Consider the following 23,976-nt stretch of genomic DNA (forward strand, 5'->3'; position numbering starts at 1 on the left):
GGGCTGGTGGTTGTGGAACCCTCATCCATAGGACTACGCAGCCGATGCCTTCCAGTAGATGGTGTTCCCTTGTGGTTTCTTCCTTGTGAGGTCCCTTCCAAAGCATTCACCACCGCAGAGTCTGTGGAGAGAGCCTGAAAGCGATTACTTACCTCTGTAGCATTGGGGGTTCCTGTGCTGGCCTTTTTCCCCTTCTAGAAGTTACATGCTGCCAGTTCGCTTCCTTGTCCTGTACTGCCCTCTCTGGCTCTTCCACCTGCTATGCTTGCAGGATTAAAGGCTGCCTTCTATCGAGGAAGTCTTCATCCTCTCTGATCGAGCATAGGGTTGACACTTGGGCCTCCAGTCCTCTAATTATTTCTTCCAAAATGGCAACCAGCTTGCACTTAGTGCAGATGAAATTCATTCTTTCTTCCAGGAGGAAGACAAACATGGCACACGCTGAGCAGGTAACAACAGCTGACCTATCACCATCCATACCTGCTGTCCTGGAAAAAGGATTTAAAAGAAAGGCAAGAGAACCTCTCACCCTTCCCAACTCCCTCTCTAAAGTCCCTGTTAGCACTCACCTGTTCACAAGCTCCTTGGTTGCTTGCTCACTGCTTTATAAAGCCCTGGACTGCTTGAAAGTCCCTCCCCCTACCAAGGCTCAGTCAATCAGGAGAAGCTTCTACAATTCAAACTTTAATTAGAAGCCAACCGTTTCCACATGCCAGTCACAGCACACACTCTGTGAAGGGGAGGGGGAAGGAGAAGTTTTAAAAAAAAAAAGGCCTCACTCACAAACATAAGCTCAGCACACAGCAAGAAATCCGCAAACACAACACACACTGCAGACAGTCACTTCCCTCAAGAGTCCTGTATCTGCTTCTCCTTTACCTGGAGAACTCCCTCTCTAAACTCCCTGTTTGCCTGCTTCATCTTGTCCTGCCTGCTGACACTTGGACTAATAAAATAGTATTTTAATGAGCTGGGCATGCCCATCAAGTTAGTCTGATAGTGCTATGGGTTCTATTTATTTAATTGCTTTTTCATTCTGGGACAAGTTCCTTTTCTATAAAATATAAGTAGCTGTTATAGTATTGTGGAAGTGCTTAATGGCTGCAGGTGGGGATCACGGCGCACTTGTTGTACATGCTATCAAAATTCGTAACAAAAAGATGGTCCTTGTCTGAAGATCTTGCAACCTAACGTGTATGCTATGCTAGAAAAGATGTGCTGGTTTAGTTATAGCTATGCTGGCAAACTCCTCCTACTGTATATAGTGCTCTTTTGCCAGTATGCCGATGTCTACACTAAGACTTTTGCTGGCATAAAAATGTTACTAACATTCAGACTTCTCCTGACAGTTCTATACAGGCAAAAGTGGTAAGCCTTACTGAACTGGGTTTGTACCTTGTACCTATGTTACAAGAGTGTAGCGAAGTGTTATTAATTAGTGTCAGACTGTCTCAGTACTTATTTGCACGCACACACATTTGTCTTTTGGGGGGGAGGGATAGCTCAGTGCTTTGAGCATTGGCCTGCTAAACCCAGGGTTGTGAGTTCAATCCTTGAGGGGGCCATTTAGGGATTGGGGCAAATCTGTCAGGGATGGTACTTGGTCCTGCTGTGAGGGCAGGGAACTGGACTCGATGACCTTTCTAGGTCCCTTCCAGTTCTATGAGACGGTATATCTCCAAATACCCAGTGTGCAGGAGCAGCTCGAGGAGAGCTGCTGGCAACTGGCATCCTAGGCGGAATGCACAATCAGTGCCCCTGCCTCTGTAGCCCTCAATGGCATGACATCATCATTGGGTGCCGTGTTAAATGCGGTGCCCTATGCAATTGCCAAGGTTGTCTATATCCACAGGCCACCCCTGCAAGTGTGTTCTTGCAAACTGAATATTTATGAGTGCACGTGCCAGTTAGGTGACTTGTCCCTGATTATAAAATGATTGGAAATATATGAGATTGTATTGTTACAGTAGCATTTGCTGCTATTGTGTTAATTTGCTTATGCTGTGGGAGGGTAATAGAGTTGCAGCTGTTAGGAAAGGTATCTGTGCTCTAGCCTCGCTCATCTGACTTTCTTGCCTTAGTACATCCTGTGGAGGAATAGCATTACTTACCAGCAGTGTACTGTCAGCCCATAGCAGAAAAATAATGAGAAGTTGGAATGTTTGTGGGTTCAAATTCTTCTTGGAGAAGTGTTTGTAAACTTAATATATTTTCAATTGTTCCCCCTTGGGGCCAGGAACAGTTGGGGGTGGGAGAGATGTTCTTTATTTTTAATACTAGAAGATGTACCCAGCATTGCTAGGGTCCTTGTGAGGGCTCAGGACAGAGGGGCTGCAGGAGTCAGGGCAGGGAGCTAGGAAGTATGGAGGGGCTGATGACAGGGGACTCAGGCCTGTGGGTTCAGGGCAGGGAGGTATGGGAGGGGCTCACTGGCAAGAGCAGCGCTGCTTTCACGATGGCAGCTTCTTGGAGTGCCTGGAGTTGCCTGGTCCCGACCAGTGGCTCCTCCTGGGGGTGGACCTATGTGTCCTGGCCTCAGTGGTGCTCTTCCTGGGGGAGTGGGGCTGAGTGGCCTGGGCCCACTCCCTCCCCCCAGCTGGCAATTCCTTGGTGCATGGCGCTCTCCCCCGGCAGCAGCTTCTTGGGGAGGGAGCCTTTATGGCCTGGCCCCCTGGCTTGGTTCCTTGTAGGGGGCTGGGGTTGGGGCTGTGTGGCTAACTCCCCCTAGCTGGCAATTTCTTGAGGGGGCGGAACTGCACAGCTCATCACCCCACACTGGCATCACCTTGTGGGGGTGGGAGGGTGTCCCAGGGCTGTGCTGGCCAGTGGGGCTCTCCTTCCCACCCTTTCCGGTGCTGCAGCTGAGGGCCAGGGAGAGAGGAGCTTAACGCAGGGGGGCCATTTACCTGGGCGGGTGGCCGGCAACATGGAGAGCTTCTTTCTGGTGCAGCTGCCCCCCTGTGATCATTCTGCAGTATAACTATCCCTCTCTTTTGGAATGGAAAACAATCCCATTTCAGGCACGTTCCATTTTCTGGCACAACCAAACCTTTACCTTGCTTTAAGGTAGGATAAGAGGAAAGTGCATTCCACATTTGGTGATCCTAGCTTTTACTGTTTAGAAGGAGTTCTTGAACAAATGGACTCACGGACAGATCAGATTTTGGACCTTGACTAATTCCTCCCCTTAAGGGAAGTGGTTCAACCTGGTATCAGGTCCTAGAGTTTTTATGGTCTATGTGACAACTTTAAGTTGACCTAAGTTATGTTAGTTCAAGTACGTGAATAATGTAACTGAAGGTTAGGTTGAGTTCTACGGTGACTACACAGTGCTATGTTGATGGGAGACACTCTTCTGCCGACTTAACTGCACACATACATTACACTTGAACCTATTTAATCCGACAACTGTGGGGAAACAAAGTATGTCAAATTAAAGATTTTGCCAGGGAGGCATTGCAGGTCTGGGCATGAGGAGCATGGGTATAGAGTGCTTACCTAGCACCCCACTCTCAGGGATACAGGTTGCTCCATGCCCGCTGCTGCTCCCAGGCACCACCCCTGCAGCTATGGGAGCTGAGGGGAAAACCTCAGGGGAAGTGTGATGTTACGCCGCCATTCCCACAGCTGGGGGTAGAGGGGAGCAGCAGCATGCCGAGGCACTTCCTCTTCTGTACTACAGGTGTTCCCACGCTAGGGACACCTGGGCTGTGTCTGGACTGCATCCCTTTTCCATAAAAGTGATGCAAATAAGACACATCGCAATTGCAAATGAAGCGGGGATTTAAATCCCCCCCAGCTTCATTTGCATAAACATGGCTGCCGCTTTTTTCCAGCTCGGAGCTTTGCCGGAAAAAAGCGCCAGTCTAGACGGGGATCTTTTGGAAAATAAAGCCTTTTCTGAAAGATCCCTTATTCCCTTTTTTAAGAGGAATAAGGGATCTTTCGGAAAAGGCTTTATTTTCCGAAAGATCCCCGTCTAGACTGGCGCTTTTTTCCGGCAAAGCTCCGAGCCGGAAAAAAGCGGCAGCCATGTTTATGCAAATGAAGTAGGGGGGATTTACATCCCCGCTTCATTTGCAATTGCGATGTGTCTAATTTGCATCCCTTTTATGGAAAAGGGATGCAGTCTAGACACAGCCCTGGAGTACGGAGATTCAAATATACAGTGAAACCTTTGTTATCCGGCTCTCTGTTAACCGGAAAACTTTAACCGGCATTGCCCCCAGTCACAATAATGTCACATATTCAGGTGCCCAGGCCTGGCTTGGTTTACCATGATTGGCTTAATTTTTTATTTAAGAAATACTAATAATCTTTAACTCAAAATAGAAATGTGAGACCTACTGCCTCACACTACAAAACTACCAATATTAAAAACTTGAGTTTATTATTATTGTCAATTGGTTTTTCCTAGGTTGATGGGACCCTCCGATAACCAGAATTTTTAGATAATCAAAATGCCCTAATCGCCGAGCATGCTGGATAACACAGGTTTTACAGTACTTGAATATGTGGTCCTTAAAGTTTTTGGAGTTGATTTTCAGAAGCAGAATGGATGCAGCTTGCCCTTCAGCTGTTTATTGTGTGTACAACAAAAAATGCATACTGATCACAAGAGACAGACCGAACTCATGTAAAAAAAGACCTTCATTTAAAGGAACAAAAGGCAGGACTATGCAGCACCTTAAAGACTAACAAGATGGTTTATTAGGTGATGAGCTTTGTGGGCCCACAAAAGCTCATCACCTAATAAACCATCTTGTTAGTCTTTAAAGTGCTGCATAGTCCTGCCTTTTGTTTCAGCTAGACCAGACTAACACGGCTGCATCTCTATTACTCTTCATTTAAAGGAGTGACCTGAACTTCCTCAGTTTGGACTTCCCCTGCATACAAATAAAGTAGAAACCCAACCCTAAAAGTAGTAGAGCGGCTACTTCTGCAGGTTGAGGAAGAAGAGAGCGAATTTTGTTTTTAAATACTTGGTAGGCATTTAGAGACTATAGTGAAAAGAGATCATGACTGTCTCAGTAGAGAAAAGGAAGAAAAATGTCTCTGATGTCTTCAAAGATATTCACATTATTATGAATGAAGGGTAGTCAAGGAAGATATTAAGAAAGGAACTTCCTTTTGTAGTGCTACTGTCACTTAGATTTGAAAAATCATACTGATCTATCTCTCCAGATGTTGGAAAGTGGTTCAGTCCCAAGAAATCTATTTGCTATGCAAATGAGAGTGTTTTGTTGATCCAGTGATGTGCAATAGAAAGAATAAAGTACGTAGGTGATAGCTAATGTATTCTGCTTTGGACATGCCTAACCCAGTATTGTCAGCTTTTATAGCCAAATAATGTTTGCAAATGCTACAAAATACAAGCCACATACAGTATATATGAAAAGCTGTATGCCTGTTTATACTGCATGTGTATATATTAATCCAAAACAGAATGCACACTTACAAATCTCACCACTGTTTCTTCCTTATCCACTGGGCTGAGGCTATGTCTACTCTGGGAAGATTTAACGACAGAAGTACTGTCGACATTAGGGATGTGTTAAAATTAGTTTATTTTTGTAAAAATGTAACCGCTGAAAGTTTACATCGGGGGAGGAGAGGTGGGAACCAGTGCTTACTGGGAGCTGGCTTTTAGCCAGCTCCCCGAATGTATCCGCTCTGGCCTGCCCCCTACTTCCACTGTATCAGAGGCAGCAGCGCAGTGGGGGGGCAATGGGGAGCTGCGTGTAACTGTGTACCTGGATACACGGTCACATCCCGTGTCAACATATAAAAAGTGAAACTGTCAAACCAATTTTTGTCTCCCATTTTTGACATTTCAGGGCCACATTGCTAGCATCCTGTCGACAGAGCAAAACAATGTGGGTAAGCATCCCACAGTTGCAGTGCTGTGGGAAGGCATAGCTGATCCCTACTCTTCTTGGGATTCTCTCGTAGCTCTGTGAACTCTTCGTGCTAAGGAATGTCAAAGCAGCACAGCCATCTCTTCAGCACTCCCCCTGCAGCAGCAGTCTGCCTGCTGCGAGCACTCCAATGATTTGTTCTTTAATTTCCAAATGGAGTAGCTCACTCAGTTGTCAAATACTTCCCGGAGCTTTGAAAGGGGATAGATGCATGCCTGTAGAGCAGCAGAGATCACAAAATACTGAGCACAACCATCAGGGCAGGCATTGTAAAATACTACAAAGCTAGTTCTTTTGACAAAACAAAGAGCAGAGTCCACATTGGCTCTTCGTCAACAATAAAAGGAGGGGAAAAGACAAACGTCTCTCATGCGGGTGGAATTTTTTTTGTCGCCAAACCGGATATTTTTCCTGAAAAAAGTTGCATTGCAGTGTATACAATCTCAGTTTTGACATCAAAAGGCAATTTTAGGTGACATAGTGTGCCAGTGTAGACAAGACCTGACTGATAAACAGTTTATTTTGCATAACTCAGCTGAGCTCAAGTTTTCTTAGCAAAGCCACAGATGGTAATGTAGATTTTGACTGTCTCCTACCATTTCCTCTTCTTTTAAAAGAAAACAAGTACAGTTTGGTCTTCTCACAATTAGTATGATCCAATAGATTTTGAGGTGGAAAGTTACAACAATAAATTAGGGAAGTAATGGTTACTAGGTGATGCTTACTAGGTACAGTTAACCAATGGGGCCTGGAGCAACTCCTCCCACCCGGCACAGGCAGAAGGCTGCTTCAGTGTGGTGCGGTCCACCATGAACAGGGGGTGCTGCAGCCTGGCCAGAGCAGCCTCTGTATGCGGTGAGCCTGGCCCAGCTGGAGCAGTGCTTTGTGGGAGGGGGTGCTCTAGCCAAGCCAGAGCAGCTTCCGCTGGCAGCGGGTCCAACCCATTGCGCCTTGGGTAGGGGTGCTGCAACTTGGCTGGAGCTGCCAAAGCAGCCCCCATCCATGGTGGGTCTGGTCTGGCTGGAGCAGCCCCCTCCCGTGATGGACATGCCAGCCACGACCACCCACTTTAAGTGATTAACCAGTTAAACAACGGTTCACTGGTTAACTGATTAAACAGGATTTTATATCTCTACAGTAAATACACATGGTTGCTCTAGCAGTCTGCAACCTTAAATGTAGAAATATGAATTAACTTACAGACTTATCACAACTGGCAATTGATTAACATCTATAAATAGGCTACTTGAGCTACCTCTTGGAGTGACATGTGACGAGTGTTTGACAGTGGACTGCATTGCTGTTCAACAGCTTAAAACAAGAAGAGACGGTATGTACCTGAAACTGCAGGGGTAATTTGGATAGACAAAATATAACTAACCCCATTGGATTTTGACCAGGACACCATGACTGTAAATCTCAGAGTTATGAGGGAATCCATTTTATTTGTCTGTGTTCTTCAGCCCTATTAAAATGTAAATAATTCTGTTCAGTTGCAGAATGAGGAGGAGCCTGGAGAGACTGAACACACTGTGAATGATGCCCCTCCACCTTACAGTAGCATTTCTGGGGAAAATGCAGGTAAACTGATCAGCAAGGAAATACATGTTATTGTTTTCTCTTGGTTTTCTTAATTGTTTCTTTTACTATAATATGTGCCCTGCTGTCTGGCATTGCAGCCTCTGTTAAGACTGGGAAAGATGGGACCTGATCCAAAGAGATCATGGTTATTTGTGGCTTGAAAGAAAATATGCTTTGGTGGCAATCACCTGATGTCCTCTCCATAAAATGGTGCTCAAGTTACACAGCTTTTAGCATACAGAAGAAGGTGAAAGTGGTAGTGCAGTGAAAATTTGTGGTCTGTCTCTAATGGTCTAGTCTTTTACTTTTTCCAGCAAGGTATCTTTATTGATGTCTTTTACTGTCCTTTTTCAGGGCTTCTTTCTTGGTCATGATACTGAATTTTTTCCTGTATATACAAATGCTTTTATGATACTGTAGTTTAATAATGTTTGAATGTATTACAATATTTTAAATACCCACCATCTGCAAGTATAGAAAAGAAAGTGGCTGGAACTGAAAGCTTGAAAGAGAGCTCGACTCAGATGTAACATGACAGTTTTCTTACTCTCTGCTAATTAGAGCAGAAATCCAGTAGAAATAGACATAAGGGGCTACGCTTATTTTCTTCAGTAGCTTATCCTGCATGTGTTCTGTGGCATCAGAACTCACAACAGATAAAACAAACATCAGTTTAAAATGAAGATATCACAAAAGTAAGAAGAAATGCCTTTGTTCAGAGCCACTTGATAAAACGTTGTTCCAAAACATGAGCCTTGCATTTCTGTTCTAACAAATTCAAGCTTTTGGTGCTTGCTCCAGGGAGTAATTTCCACAGCCAGAGATTTGCCTCTGAGAATTCCGTTTTCTCCAGTTCTTGAGTTCACATCTAGGACTTGGTCAAAGCCAGTTGATGTCTGGTGTCATACCTGGGTATAGGTATAAAGGCATTCTCTAAGGTATCCAAATCCCAAACCAAGAGGACTGAGGGGACATAACAATTTCAGTACATAAAAGGTTATAATAAGGAGGGAGAAAAATTATTCCCCATAACCTCTGAGCATAGGATAAGAAGCAGTGGATTTAAATTTCCTCAAGGGCTGTGTGATGGCTTGGAACCCTTTGAAAACAACTGAGGTGCTGAGATACCACTGAGCCTGCCTTCTCTGTCAGCTGAGCACCATTTTTACCTAGCTCTCAAGCTTTCTCCAACGAAGTACACAAGCCAGGCCACAACCAGCTGCTGATACAGTCCATTGTTCTGGCTCATGGGCCATCATCTCTGTCTGGCTTTTTCATTGTAGTCCCTGAAGTGTCAGCAGTGGGACTAACCCAAAACTGCAAATATGAAATACAGATGCACAGGTCAATATTCTTAACTTCAAATACAAAAATTAAACATGCATACGAATGAGAGAAATCCTATTCAGTAAATCGCAAACTTTCGAATGATCTCTTACATGAGCCATCTTGCATAAAACCTCTTAGGGGATGTCTACACTACCCCCCTAGTTCGAACTGGGGGGGGGGTAATGTAGTCATACGGAGTTGCAAATGAAGCCCGGGATTTGAATTTCCCAGGCTTCATTTGCATAAAGCTGGCCGGCACCATTTTTAAATGCCAGCTAGTTCGGATTGCGTGCCGCGCGGCTACACGCGGTACGAACTAGCTAGTTCGGATTAGACTTCCTAATCCGAACTAGCTGTACGCCTCGAGGAAGCCTAATCCAAACTAGCTAGTTCGTGCTGCGTGTAGCCGCGTGGCACGCAGTCCAAACTAGCCGGCATTTAAAAATGGCGCTGGCCGGCTTTATGCAAATGAAGCCCGGGAAATTCAAATCCTGGGCTTCATTTGCAACTCCGTATGACTACATTACCCCCCCTAGTTCGAACTAGGGGAGTAGTGTAGACATACCCTTAGTTACATCCTATTCATATCATAAGCATATTTTCATAAAGTGTATAGAATGCCACATCAGAGGCAGTTTAGCTAGGACATTAGAAAAAAATGTTCCTGTCGGGATGGTTAAACATTGGAATAAATTGCATAGCGAGGTTTTATCCTGCTCTTAAAAATCTCCAATGATGGAGATTCCGCAAACACCAGTCAGTTAGATAATACTTAGACCTGCAATGAGCGCAGGTAACTGGATTAGATGACCGTTCAAATTCCCTTCCAATTCTGTGATTCTTTGATTTATAATTTTCTAGATTATAATCCGCACCTTGAATTGGTACCTGGAAATGGATGTGGATGCAGCACAGATGTAATATGCATACACCAAAACTACATACAGGCAGTCCCCGGGTTACGTACAAGATAGGGACTGTAGGTTTGTTCTTAAGTTGAATCTGTATGTAAGTCGGAACTGGCATCCAGATTCAGCCGCTGCTGAAACTGATCAGTTTCAACAGCGGCTGAATCTGGACGCCAGTTCTGACTTACATACAGATTCAACTTAAGAACCCCAGGCATCCCCAAGTCAGCTGCTGCTGAAACTGATCAGCAGCTGATTCCAGGAAGCCCAGGGCAGGGGCTTCCTGTAGTCAGCCACTGGTCAGTTTCAGCAGCGGCTGACTTGGGGACGCCTGGGGCAGAGCAGCTGGGGTGCTGCTGGGTTGGTCCAGTAGCACCGCCGCTCCTCGGCGCTACTGGACCAACCCAGCAGCACCCAAGCTGCTCTGTCCCAGGCGTCCTGATTCTGCCGCTGCTGAATCTGACCAGCAGTGGCTGAATCAGGACGCCTGGGGCAGAACAGCTGGGGTGCTGCCCGGTTGGTCCAGTAGCGCCCACAGCGGCGCTACGGGACCAACTGGCAGCGCCCCAGCTGCCATACCACAGGTGTCCGGAGCAAAGCCATGGAGCACGGGGGCAGCGGGACAGCCCAGACGCGCCGTGGCTGTCCTGCTGCCCTCGGGCTCCGTGGCTTTGCTCTGCTTTGCTCCCCGTCCCCCTGGTCTGCAGACCAGAGGGACGGGGAGCAAAGCCGCGGAACACACGGGCAGCGGACAGCCCAGACGCGTCTGGGCTGTCCGCTGCCCGTGTGCTCCGCGGCTTTGCTCTGCTTTGCCCCCCCCCCCCCCCTGCAGACCAGGAGGATGGGGGGGGGGCAAAGCAGAGCCAAGCCGCGGAGCGTGCGATCAGCTGACAGCCCGGACGCTTCTGGGCTGTCAGCTGGCCGGGCGCTCCGCGGCTTGGCTCTGCCTTGCCTCCCCCCCCCCTCCCCCTGGTCTGCAGACCAGGGGGACGGGGGGCGGCACGGGGGGGGGGGGGCAAAGCAGAGCCAAGCCGCGGAGCGCCCGGCCAGCTGACAGCCCAGAAGCATCCGGGCTGTCAGCTGATCGCGCGCTCCGCGGCTTGGCTCTGCTTGGCTCTGCTTTGCCCGCCCCCCCCCCCTCTGCAGACCAGGGGGAGGGGGGGGGGCAAAGCAGAGCCAAGCCGCGGAGCACGCTGCCAGCTGACAGCCCAGACGCGTCTGGGCTGTCAGCTGGCCGGGCGCTCCGCGGCTTGGCTCTGCTTTGCCCCCCCCCCCCCCGTCCCCTCCGTCCGTCCCCCTGGTCTGCAGACCAGGGGGAGGGGGGGAGGCAAGGCAGAGCCAAGCCGCGGAGCGCCCGGCCAGCTGACAGCCCAGACGCGTCCGGGCTGTCAGCTGATCGCACGCTTCGCGGCTTGGCTCTGCTTTGCCCCCCCCCCCCCCCCATCCTCCTGGTCTGCAGGGGTGGGGGGGGCAAAGCAGAGCCAAGCCTCGGAGCGCGTGGGCAGCGGACATCCCTGTCCGCTGCCCACGTGTTCCGCCGCTTTGCTTCCTCTCCCTGGTCTGCTGGAGACCAGGGAGAGGAACGTCCCCGTTCGTAACTGCGGATCCGACGTAAGTCGGATCCGCGTAACTCGGGGACTGCCTGTATTCTGTACTATGTGAAGGTTTGGAGTGGCATTCACTGTGCCATTGTCATTATAGAGATGATTATGATCATGGCCATGATCTCTTGGTAAAAAGGGGAACAGAAAGTGGTTAAACCTACTAAGAAGAGTGCCCACGAGGAACAATCTTTTCTGCATGATCACAGTGGAATTGAAAGCCAATACTTTTCCAAGGAACTGTCACATTAATGCTGGTCATACTTTAGATCTGGATTTCCTCCACCCATATTTTATTAATAAAAAGTCAGTCACATTTGAGAATCAGGCACATCAGATGCATAAAAGCAGCATATGGAAACCAAGAGGAGGGGAAAAAAAGGAGTAGACTGTACTGGAAAGAAATGATAGTCCCATCTAGGAATGTTAATGAGTAGTCAACTAGATCAGTGGTGCGCAACCCGTGGGTCGTGACCCCCTTGGCTGTCGTGGCTGTGTTCCTGGGGGGGGCGGGGGTCACAGCACTTTGATCTGGGCCAGCTGGTATTTTCCTTTCCTGGCTCGGTGCCTGATGTACACGAGGCAGGGGTGGGGGGAGTGGCAGGGGAGCAGACTGGCGCTTTAAATGGGCCGCAACAAAATGTTCCCAGGTTCTTTTCTTTTTCCTTTTTTCTTTTTCTTTTCTACAAAAATGTTGAGCACTACTGTACTAGACAATTAATGAATAAGCCTAAGTTTATCAGTTAATCTAGTCAACTGCTCACATCTTCCCCCCGCCCTCCCCCCCCCCCCGGTGGCTCTGTATCAGAGGCAGCAAATGTGGGGGAGCGGGAGCCGGTGCTGTGGGAAGCCATCTTAAAAGTCGGTTTCCACCCAATACCGGCTCCGCAGTGCTGCTTGCCCCCCCTCCCCCCGCTATGCACTGCTGCCTCTATCAGAAGCAGTAGTGTGGAGAGCAGGGGAGATTGCAGCAAAGCAGCTTCTGCCCGTGACGGGACCTGGCTTGCTGCGGGCAGAGGTTGCTTTGCAGCAGTAACCCCTGTTGGTGTGGGACCCGAGCTCTTCACGGACAGAGGCAGCTCTGCATCCCAGGGAGTAGTCTCTGTCCTCAGCAAGCCTCCCATCTCCCCCCCTCCCCCGAAGCTTCTGTCTGCGAGGGTCTTGGACCCCCCCCCCCCCGACAGGGTCTGCTGCCTCAGTATGAGGCAGGCAGTCTGCATGAGGAGTTGGTTTTTAAACTGGCTCCCCTCATGAGCCGGCTTCTGCCCAGCACTACGCACTGCTGCCTCTATCAGAGGCAGCAGTGCAGAGTGATGGGTGACTCCCTTGGAGTGGGGCCAGGAGTGCACTAGCTGCCAGCCTCACCCCGGGGACTATAAAATAGTCGACTAACCACTAAGAATTCATGTGGTTAGTTGACTATTCTATTATACTATTCTATTACTAACATCCCTAGTCCTATCCTTGTGGTAACTTCCCATCCCTGTCCCAGTTTATACTGTTCAAAGGAGTAAATAGCCATTTAAAAATAGCTCAGTTAAGGGAGGCTATCTGGATGCTGTGGAGGTCAACTCCACACTGCCCTGAACAAATATGGTAACAGAGGTCTTTGTGGAAACTAAAATGTCAGACAGAGTAATTCTAAAAACTTAGATATTGTTGTAGTGAAATTTGTTGTACGGTCTTATCACAATCCATTTCAAATGTTGCATTTTTTGGGGATAAAAGCTCTGTATTAGACTTACCTTGATTGTCTAATCCAAAAAATTTAGCTATCAGAGGCCTGCCATTTTACAACCTGTAGAAGTCTGGCATAAAAAGGGTGCTCTTCAGTTTGCCTTTTTGTACAGAAACTGTTACTTTGAAGAGAGGAACATCCAGGGTCACTGATTTTGCAAACTGGCTAAGAGCCGTTTCTCTGGCCCAGATCCTGAAAAGGTATCAGGCTCTTAACTTCCATGAAAATCACTGGCAGTGAGAAGCCTAAATACCTCTGAAGACCTTTGCCTCCTGGAGTAGAGGGTTTAGAATTCAATCCTGTCTTGCTACTTAATGTGGGCTATAAGTGAGCCTTGCCCTTTTCGGATCTCTCACACACATGGTCTGGGGTGTCCATGTTGATTGTGCCATGTCACCACATTCAAAAGGCACAGCATAGTTTTATCTTGTGGTTCTCTGTGTAACCAAGAACATAGCTGTGTAAAGTACACACACACAACCCTAGAAATCTTTTTTTTTTTTTAAATCTACATAAGAAATCTGTAAAAATATGCTGCCCTCAGGGCTTTACTGATAAATCTTCCCCTGCCTGTTCTAATTCATCAACAGGTCAGAAAGACAGGCATTCAGAACCAGTATGTTTGACTTAGTCCCACTCTTCCCGCTTATTTTTCACTTGAAAGGAAAGTGGGGTCTTTTTCAGACAGACTGGCCACCTTTAGCTAAAGGCCCTCTGGAGATTCTTCTTTGACTCATCAAAACCATTTGAAATTTGAAAATACAACCATTTCTCTGTCTCTTACTGAAGTCAGAGGAGGCTCAGCATGTATTCCTGTGTCTGTGGCTCTAGACTGGGAGGGTGCCTTTGTGTACCTACTTTGCAGGGTTTTGTTCATAATTACTATCTGCTATGGAGCTCCTATGTTTCAGTCCTTAAAAAGCTCAAGAATCAGGTACGTCTACACAGCAATGTTATTTCGAAATAACTTAGTCCGCGTCTACACAGCAGGCAGTTATTTCAAAATAATGTTGAAATACTGTCAAGCTGGAGGACTTCTTATTCCGACTCCTGTAACTCTCATGGTACAGTAGACTTCCGATAATCCAGAACATAAGAACGGCCGTACTGGGTCAGACCAAAGGTCCATCTAGCCCAGTATCCTGTCTGCCGACAGTGGCCAGCACCAGGTGCCCCAGAGAGGGTGGACCGAAGACAATTATCAAGCGATTTGTCTCCTACCATCCCGATCCAGCCTCTGACATACAGAGGCCAAGGACACCATTTTATCCCCTGGCTAATAGCCTTTTATGGACTTAACCTCCATGAAATTATCTAGCTTCTCTTTAAACTCTATTATAGTCCTAGCCTTCACAGCCTCCTCTGGCAAGGAGTTCCACAGCTTGACTACATGCTGTGTGAAGAAGAACTTTCTTTTATTAATTTTAAACCTGCTCCCCATTAATTTCATTTGGTGTCCAAATTTCATATGGGACCTAGGTGGTGCCGGATTATCAGATATGCCGGACTATCAGGAGGTACTATAAGATGGTTTATATATATATATATATATATATATATATATATATATATATATATATATATATATATATCTACTGTATACATTATATAATGTATATAAAGTGTATTTAACTCTTTTTATTGTACATACTGTATACAGTATACTGTAATGTTTTAGGTTTTTTAAGCCTTTTTTACCCTTTTTGCTCAGTTCAGCTGCTGCCGCTGTTACCTTGTGACTCATTTTTTGCTGAAGCTCACTCACTAGGCTCTTGCCATTTTGATGCCGGACTATCAGGAGTGCCGGACTATTGGAGGCCGGACTATTGGAGTTTTACTGTACGAGGAGTAAGGGAAGTCAGAGGAAGAGTGCTCTGTTTTGAATAAATGCTGTGTAGCTTCTCCCTATTTCAAAATAAGCAACGCAGTTGACGTAGCTCAATTTGCGTAGAGTATTTCAAGTTAAGCCCTGCTCTGTAGACGCATCCTGTATCCTAATGTGAATATGTTTCTAATAAGGTTTCAGCATTCCATGCTTTTCCTTGTCTAGGTCAAGATCGATCCAGGGAGGCTAATGAGGGCGACCAAAATTGCAAATCAAGCCCGGGATTTAAATACCCCGCACTTGATTTGCATGTTCCCGGCCGGTCGCCATTTTAGGAATTGACTAGCCCGAAGTAACTGCCTGCGTCTACACACGGTAGTGAAACAGGATTCCGATTTAAAGCCCCTAAATCGAATTAGCTGGCAAACCTCATTGCAGGAGGAATACCAGCTAATTCGATTTAGGGGCTTTAAATCGGAATCCTGTTTCACTGCCGCGTGTAGACACAGGCAGTTACTTCGGGCTAGTCGATTTCTAAAATGGCGACCAGCCGGGAACATGCAAATCAAGCGCGGGATATTTAAATCCCAGGCTTGATTTGTAATTTCGGTCGCCCTCCTTAGCCTCCCTAGATTGATCTAGGGGACTAGTGTAGATGTACCCATACTAATTTATTTAAGGTGTATTTGATTCCCCTTCCAAAAATATGTTAGTATCCTACTTTAGGTGTCAAATGTGCTTTAATGTTTTCTATATTATGGCATAATAGCAGTTAAATACACATGGGTTTATATTAGTCTTTCACCAAAATATACATGGTAATTTTAAAATCATGATCTTGTTCATACTTTGTTTTCTTTGCTGGTTATAGAGCTATTTATACCTGGAGTCAGAGGCATTTTACATCCTATAATTCATTTAAACTCTCTCTCTGCAGCATATTTTGACTACAAGGATGAGTCAGGGTTTCCCAAGCCCCCTTCTTATAACGTGGCCACAACACTGCCTAGTTACGATGAAGCGGAGAGAAGTAAGGCTGAAGCTACTATTCCCTTGGTTCCTGGAAGAGTAAGTTCATTTTGTGTGCTCAGTGTCCCTAAAGGTCCTTTTTTAGAATGTGTACATCTGAATTAAGCTGAATACTTTGTTAATCAAAATCTTGGTTTATTTTTTTCTCCTTGTTTTTTTTCTCAGTTTACTACCAGTTTGTTGGGAAAACTTTTTGTTTGGTCAACTGGCATGATGTAACACTAGTGCATGTAGTACCGATTAATTTGACACACTGATATAGACTAAGTGTATCCTTACTATTTATCTTATGACTTACTAATTTGTACTTACAAAGCACCTTCCATCAGAAGATCTCAAAGCAACCATTTTTTGAATGTGTTCCTGTAGTTTAGACACTTTCATTGTTATGAAATTGAAGTTGGCAAAACTTCAGAGGTCAGGACTCATTTCATATCTTCGTCAAACCATATCCTACCCAGCGATCAAAATATGACAGCCTACTTTTCAAGATTTGTCCTTAATTTGATTTCTTTCCTATGTTGTTAGGTAACTTGGCTTTTTTCACAGTTACTGCTTTTTTAACTGGCTTTTCTGGTCTCTGAATATTTATTATTCTCTGTCAGGCTATTTTTTTTTCTCGTCCTCCATTGCTGTCTGCCCTCCTCCTTCATACTTTTTGACTGCAGCTACCATTTGGTAGTAGCTAATGCTGGTAGCCCTTCTCTGATAAGAGCCTGAGTCCCACTGAGACAGCATACAATGTTGCAATGTTGTCCCAGGCTATGTCTAGCCTACACTTCCATTTTCTGGTTTTTATTTTTTTTTTTTTTTTAGAGAGGCTTTTCTTAAATTTGTCCCTTCTACACTGGGCCAAATTTCGAAAAAAAACCTTCTCTTTCAGAAGAGCCCTTCTTCCTTGTGAAACGAGGTTTACAGGGCTTTCGAAAGAGCGCTTCTGCTTTTCCGAACATTTTTTTGGAAGAGCAAATGTGTTCCATGGACCCAGCGGAGGTATACTGGAAAACCTCTGTAGGATAGACTTGGCCCCAGTGAGGGAAAATGTTAGAGAAAGACAGGAAGGTAAATTGTATGGTAGGTATTGGAAGTATCCTTATGCTATGACTGATAATGAGGTGTAAAAGAGGAAATCTCGGCTCACAAGTCAGGATTTCATGTCTTAAGTTATCTTTAGCAATTGTTCAGATAGAAAGCTTTCTAGCTGAACAATTGCTAAAGATAACTTAGGACATGAAATACTCACTCTTGTTGTCCTTAGGACATGAAATACTTATTGTTTTTGTCCTTAAGGAACTTTTTCTTGAATGTAAAAATATTTCGTACCTTTTCAAAGTGGGCTTTGAAATCTCTGAATATTGATAGCCCTTTCCTATAAAATCCTGTGTAAGCTCATAGCCTCAGGCTTTCTGTATGACTTTGATTGCATTAAACCTGACCTTTCTCCGTTCTCCTTTCTCACTTCAATTTTAGGAGGATGACTTTGTGTCACGGGATGATTTTGATGATACTGACCAGCTGAGGATAGGAAATGATGGCATCTTCATGCTAACTTTCTTCAGTAAGTACAGAATAGAACCTTGAGTTTTTTTTCTCAGCCAAGAAAAGAATAAATTAACCTTTTCATGAGCATGATATATAGCTTATAAAGTAGTTGTCAGTATTAAATTCTGAGATGGGAATAATTTCTCTTCCTTCTCTAGAAAGATTTGCCTTATGATCTACCGGTGAGACAGGTGTCAAACTCTCCATATCACTGTAGAACAGACCCCATCCCCTTCTTTTTCTTCTCTTTGTTTATCAAAGGGCATCCCCCAATATTGGTTTCTGTTGCTTCCTATAAACCTCATCAATAACATAGTGTGAAGAGCTGCTCAGCTCCACAAGGCAGTGACTAGAATGTGGAGATGTACCTCTTCATTCACTAAACCAGCTCTTGCCTTATATCTCTCACCTAATGTAAACCAGAAGTTTCAAACCACTGGTCTGTGGACTGGTGGCAGGCCACGAACTCCTGCTTGCCAGGCTGTGGCACTCTGCTGAAAATGAGCCTGGCACGCTAGGGAGCTCCATTCCCTATAAGGTGCATGCGCATTGAAAATTCTCCTCTCACCCGCCAATGGCGAGTGGTGCTGTTGGCTCCCTGATGTACTATGGCTGGAGCCAGGCTACAGTGAGGCTGTCCCAACTGGCGCAGCTTCACCACGGCCCTGGTTCCAGCTCTGGCAGCACCCTTGTGGCCTGGCCGGTGGGGCTGTGTGGTGGGTCCTTCCTGTTGCGTGTTTGGGACTAAGGAGTGGAGCCTTCACTGCCATGAGTGTCCCAGCCTTTATCGATACTGAGGAGGATCATATTAGAGGCCTAGGGGAGCCATGCTGGGTGTCCACAATTTCTGCCCCTCCTTCAGCAGGGCAGGCTTCCCCCAAGGGGTCTCCCCTGCTGGCTCCGGCCTGCACTGCATGTCTGGCTGCTTCCCAATGTCCGAGGACACCACAGCTGGCAGCACTGGTTGGAGTTGTAGGGCGCGGGGAGTCAGGCTCCTGGACTTAAACCAGCAGGTGGCAGGGGAACTCGTTCCGCCTACCTGTCAGGTAGGTGCCATGAGTCCGAGACACGCATGGGCTGAGTAACCCTATGCCTCTAGGCTCTTGGTGGCTGGGGAGGAACTCTTGAGCCAACAGAACATGTACCCACCCCTGTCGCTTGTGCCGCACACAGCATAGATCCTGTGCATGTGTTGGGGACTGACCTGTTGCTAGGTGTTGCTAGGCCTGGCGAAGCAGGGGCGGGGTCTCTTTTCTGTGGCGAAAGAGCACTTTGCTGTGCAGCCGTAAGGCCATGTGGAGCCCAGCACAGCAGTCTTAGAGCATCTGTGACCCGGGTAGCAGCGCTCAGCTGGTGACTGGGAGGCAGTGCAGGGCTAGGTGGCTGAGTATGGGGCTAGCAGTGGGGGACCTCCGGGGGCAGGGTTGGCACTGGGGGGCTCTGGGGATGGGGTTAATATTGGGGTCTGAGGGCTGGCACTGGGGGAGGCTCTGGGTGGGTTGGGTGCAATGGGGCTCTAGAAACAGGAGGCTAGCACTGGGGGTGTCTGGTGGTGGTGGACTCTTGAGGACAGGAGGCTGGAACTGTGGGGAGTGGGTGCAGGGGACTTGGGTGAGTGGCTGGCGCTGGGGGATAGTGGAGGGGTGGGGGGCTCTAGGGGTTAGGGCGGGCACTGGGGGATCTAGAGGCTGGGGCTTTTAGCAGACTGCAAATAAAATTATTTTAGCAAATAATTTTAATTGCATATTCATTATTTGCATAATGAATATTCAAATGTACAAATAAAATGTTACCGGTCTGCCAAAAGTTTGTGAATGGGTTTTCTGGTCCCAGGTATCAAAAAGGTTGAGAACCACTGATGTAAACCAACATTTCTAGCTACAGGGTAATAGCAGGAGAGACTCCTAAAAAACCTCAGTGTCACTCCATATTGTACCACTAGAGGGTGCTTGAGTACGGTGAATGCTCTCTTCTTTTTTGCCCGTAAATTGACTGGATGATGAGGTGTTCCAACACTGTTCATCCACATAGTACGTTGCTGACCATGCCATTGGGAGATCCTAAAATTTCTCTGCTCTTTACTGAAAACTAGTTACTTATTTGTTTCTGTCAAACTTCTCAGTCTCTTTCTGTATGATATGTCTGTGTGTTATTGGATAAACCCATACTCTGTTTGAAATCTTAATACCGTATATTCCGGCGTACAAGACGACCTCTGATGTTAAAAAACATCCCCCAAAAATCGGGGGTCGTCTTGTACGCCGGATGCCCCGCCGCCGGAGCCCCTCCGCGGCTTTGAAAGCCTCGGGGAAGTCGGCGGCGGGGCATCCCAGGCGCGCATGGGCTGCCCCCCCGCCGGAGCCCCTCCGCGGCTTTGAAAGCCTCGGGGGAAGCCGGCGGCGGGGCATCCCAGGCGCGCATGGGCTGCCCCCCCCCGCCGGAGCCCCTCCGCGGCGGCGCGGAGGGGCTCCGGAGGGGGGGGCAGCCCATGCGCGCCTGGGATGCCCCGCCGCTGGCTTCCCCCGAGGCTTTCAAAGCCGCGGAGGGGCTCCGGCGGGGGGGCAGCCCATGCGCGCCTGGGATGCCCCCCCGCCGGCTTCCCCCGAGGCTTTCAAAGCCGCGGAGGGGCTCCGGCGGGGGGGCAGCCCATGCGCGCCTGGGATGCCCCCCCCGCCGGCTTCCCCCGAGGCTTTCAAAGCCGCGGAGGGGCTCCGGCGGGGGGGCAGCCCATGCGCGCCTGGGATGCCCCCCCGCCGGCTTCCCCCGAGGCTTTCAAAGCCGCGGAGGGGCTCCGGCGGGGGGGCAGCCCATGCGCGCCTGGGATGCCCCCCCCGCCGGCTTCCCCCGAGGCTTTCAAAGCCGCGGAGGGGCTCCGGCGGGGGGGCAGCCCATGCGCGCCTGGGATGCCCCCCCGCCGGCTTCCCCCGAGGCTTTCAAAGCCGCGGAGGGGCTCCGGCGGGGGGGGGCAGCCCAGGCGCTCCTGGCGGCTTTGCTCCCGGTGCCTCTGGTCTGCTGGGGACCATCTCCAGCAGACCAGGGACACTGGGAGCAAAGGAGGCGGAGGGGCGCTGGGGTATAAGATGAAACCCTATCTTTTAATTAAAAAGATAGGGGGTCGTCTTATACACCCAGTCGCCCTATACGCCGGAAAATACGGTAATTTTATTTGGTAATGGGTTAACATTAAAAGTAAAATAATTCTCAATTTAAGAAAAGGCTATTGGCAGCTGTCTCGGTGTTTGTGTGTGAAGGGCATGAAAGCATGGGAAGTCTAGTATATCTAAATAATGTTGAGACATCCTGTTAGGCTGAGTTAAAAGGGTTTAAAGGATTCAGGGTTTCACAGCTCAGAACACACAGAAGATCAGGTATTAAACCTTGGTTTGTCTGCTGTTCGTAAAGATTTGTGGGGAAACCCTGATTAAAAACAACAGGGAAGAGAAAGAGAAACATTCATTTCACTTGCAACAACTTGTGTTAAAGAACCTTATACTCTGCGGACTGGAGTTGATAATAAGCAATTTCTTATGAGAATTGAAGATTTCATGGACCCGAGTTTCAGTATTTTACCTGAAATGATGTAGCAGTAGGTTTTCAGTAGGATTAGCAAATTCAGACAATGTGACTGAAGTGCAACATGACTACTCCTGCTTTGGACCTTGTTTCTAAGATTAACAAATGTGATCAGGTTTTATGTGCTTGCTGGAATATCAGGAGAGTGTTTACAGCAACATGGAATGATTACAACAGATTGAAGATGCCATGTACCAGTTGACTGGTCACATCACGGCAATTAGCCACCTGAAATCTTAGAAAAGCTTCCTATCTGCACTAGAACCACTTAAAAATCTGTGATGGCTGCATGTTTGAAAATATGGTGTATTCTAGGGATGTAATAGGATAACCGTTTACACGGTTAACTAATAAGCCTGGGCTTAGTGGTTACTGTGAATGGTTACACTCAGGCTTCCTAGAGAGTGGAGCTGGCTGCTGCTCTGCACTGCTGCCTTTGTATTGGAGGCAGCACTGCAAGGTGGCAGCTGGTTACCCGGGAGCGGGACCAGCAGGGAGGAACCAGTATGCACTGGGAGCTGTCTTAAAAGCCGGCTCCTAGCACGCACCAGCTCGTAGGCAGTCATTCCGTTATGCAGGTTCAGTGATTATATGGTTACCCAATTACCTGCCTTTTAACATCCCTACCGCACACAGCTCAAAGTACTCGAAAAGCAGCACATTGACATTGCTGAACGCTGTCCCACATGCACAGAGAAGGATTGGTCAGCATGGAGAAGTTTAAACTACCCCTGAACAAGAGTGGGCAGGTTAAAAGTCAGCATGAGGAAGTGGAGCTATTCCAATGATCCCCACACATGTCTGCAGTGAAACACACAGGATGGAAAATCTATTGGTCTGAAGAGCTACACATGTGCTCAACACTAGAAAAACCTGTGATGGTAGGACATAAGAAGAAGACCTAAAAAACATGAGAAGGTGTTTAATAGATGCATAGATTCCATGGCCAGAAAGGAACACTGCGAGCAGCTGGAGTGAGCTCCTTTATGTCATACAGCTTCTTCAAAATAATTTTTGGAACATATCTGTTACAAAAACATCCAATATTGATTTAAAAATTCTCAGAGACAGAGAGTCTACCGCAACCCTTGGTAAATTGTTCCAATAATTAATCTCATTGTTAAAAGTTTGTATTTTATTTCCAGTCTGTATTTGTCTAGCTTCCATTCCCAGCCATTTTGATTTAATTGCTTTCCCTTTGCTTTTTCAGTGGCTTTCCTCTTCAACTGGATTGGATTTTTCTTGTCCTTCTGTCTGACCACCTCAGCTGCAGGACGATATGGAGCCATTTCAGGATTTGGTCTCTCTCTCATTAAGTGGATCCTGATTGTCAGGGTAAGTTAGTGCAAAGGGGGAAAAAAGGCAGCCTGGACAAACATAAGGCCCCTGTGTATTTGCTGTGTTAGTTAATAAGTGGCTCATCGCTGTTCACAGTTAAATGTCTTTTGTGTCTGGCAAAACGTGCACCTGCACAAAGCCTGAGTAACTGTGTTTTGTATTGTGCACTAGGAAGGGAAGGAATCCTGTCTTTTCTCATCTCACAAGCAAGATATATTGCATTTGTGGTTAGTGCCCCAATCCACATGAGTAGCTGCTGCTGCCACACCACACACACTGTTGGAATCACTCTGTCTGACATTTTAGTTTCCACAAAGACCTCTGTTACCATATTTGTTCAGGGCAGTGTGGAGTTGACCTCCACAGCATCCAGATAGCCTCCCTTAACTTCTCTGCATGGCTGCCGTCCCCATCCCCCTCTCTCCTCAGATAACCCACAGTAGGACTAATGAGAGGCATAAAATGCTTTGGGTTGATTCTTTATGCCAACAGTGAAATTTGCCCTAAATCCTTCAGCATTTTTTTTAAGATTGGCCTGTTTCTATGATCATCACAAAAGTTCCTTTTGGACTCTGTTGATTAGGTGTGGTCAGAATTGGGATGGTCCTTGTTGTAATACATGAGAATAATATGCCAGAGAAATCCTGTATTTTTTTAAGTGTCTCTTTCTTATTAGGTAAAGCACATTGTATAATATGTAGCAGCATGTTAAGCAATATTAGTTTAAAAGAGATACCACCTACTTAGCTATTTTATTCTTGAAGTTAAAAAAAATACTCTGTGAAAATAGAGCAAATCAAGAAAGCAAAGACTTTTAATGGGGAAAGGAATGAAAAATTAACAAGCTTTGTGAAAATGACACACCAAATTCTAGCCAAGCAAACGTGTGTGCAGCCTGTGAGATGCTGATAACTAGAAAAATTGCAGGCAGATGTGCAAGGGAAATCAATATTTTCAAAATAAATAAAGCATTGGCTCGCAAGACTAGAAGTAAAGGGATTCAGAGTAAAGGCCATCACTTCATCTTTAATCCTTTTGTGCTAGGTCTTAGAGCTTGCAAAAATGACATCTATTGAGATAAATGTCTCCATTATACCGTGGATAGGTACTACAGGCATCTCATACAGAAGACTTAAGTGGCATTTCCTGAGATAATAAGAAAATGAAGTAAGAGAGACTGGCAACCTTAACAATGAATTTGATTTTAGCCTTAATATCTAGGTTTTTTAACTTAAAAGCAATTTGAAAAATCAAGTTAAAAATCTATCACTGACAACATAATGAAATTTGATTCTCTAATTATGTCAGCATTGAGGACACTTTTCATTTAATAGAAAGTAGTTTTCCTGGTAACAGATTTTCAAGTCTGAAGATTCCTCATACTCACAAGAGCTTAACTCCAGCATCGTTGCTGTTTTGTTACATCATCCAGCCTTAAAGCTATTACTTATTAATAGGGGTTACTATTGCAAGCCTGGTCTTTAACTTCCAAAATTGGCAGAGGCTGTTAGGCAGCAGGTGAGTAGAAGAGAATGAGAGAGGTGTCATTCAGCAGCGTCTCTCTACTAGCTGATTCAGGTGACGTATTGGTGAG

At 46.7% G+C, this 23,976-nt stretch overlaps 1 protein-coding gene across 1 annotated transcript in view; it reads left to right on the forward strand.

Annotated features, from left to right (window-relative positions):
• NDFIP1 (Nedd4 family interacting protein 1) overlaps nt 1-23,976 on the forward strand; it is a 48,484-nt gene that overhangs the window by 12,944 nt on the left and 11,564 nt on the right. Inside the window, exons 2-5 of the mRNA XM_075900316.2 lie at nt 7,412-7,499; nt 15,838-15,968; nt 17,400-17,487; nt 22,255-22,379. Of these exons, the coding sequence (XP_075756431.1) occupies nt 7,412-7,499; nt 15,838-15,968; nt 17,400-17,487; nt 22,255-22,379 (432 nt within the window). The remainder of the gene's footprint in view (nt 1-7,411; nt 7,500-15,837; nt 15,969-17,399; nt 17,488-22,254; nt 22,380-23,976) is intronic.

The sequence above is a fragment of the Pelodiscus sinensis genome, chromosome 16 (genome assembly GCF_052426305.1).
Source record: "Pelodiscus sinensis isolate ZL-2025 chromosome 16, ASM5242630v1, whole genome shotgun sequence".
NCBI classification, from domain to species: domain Eukaryota; kingdom Metazoa; phylum Chordata; order Testudines; family Trionychidae; genus Pelodiscus; species Pelodiscus sinensis.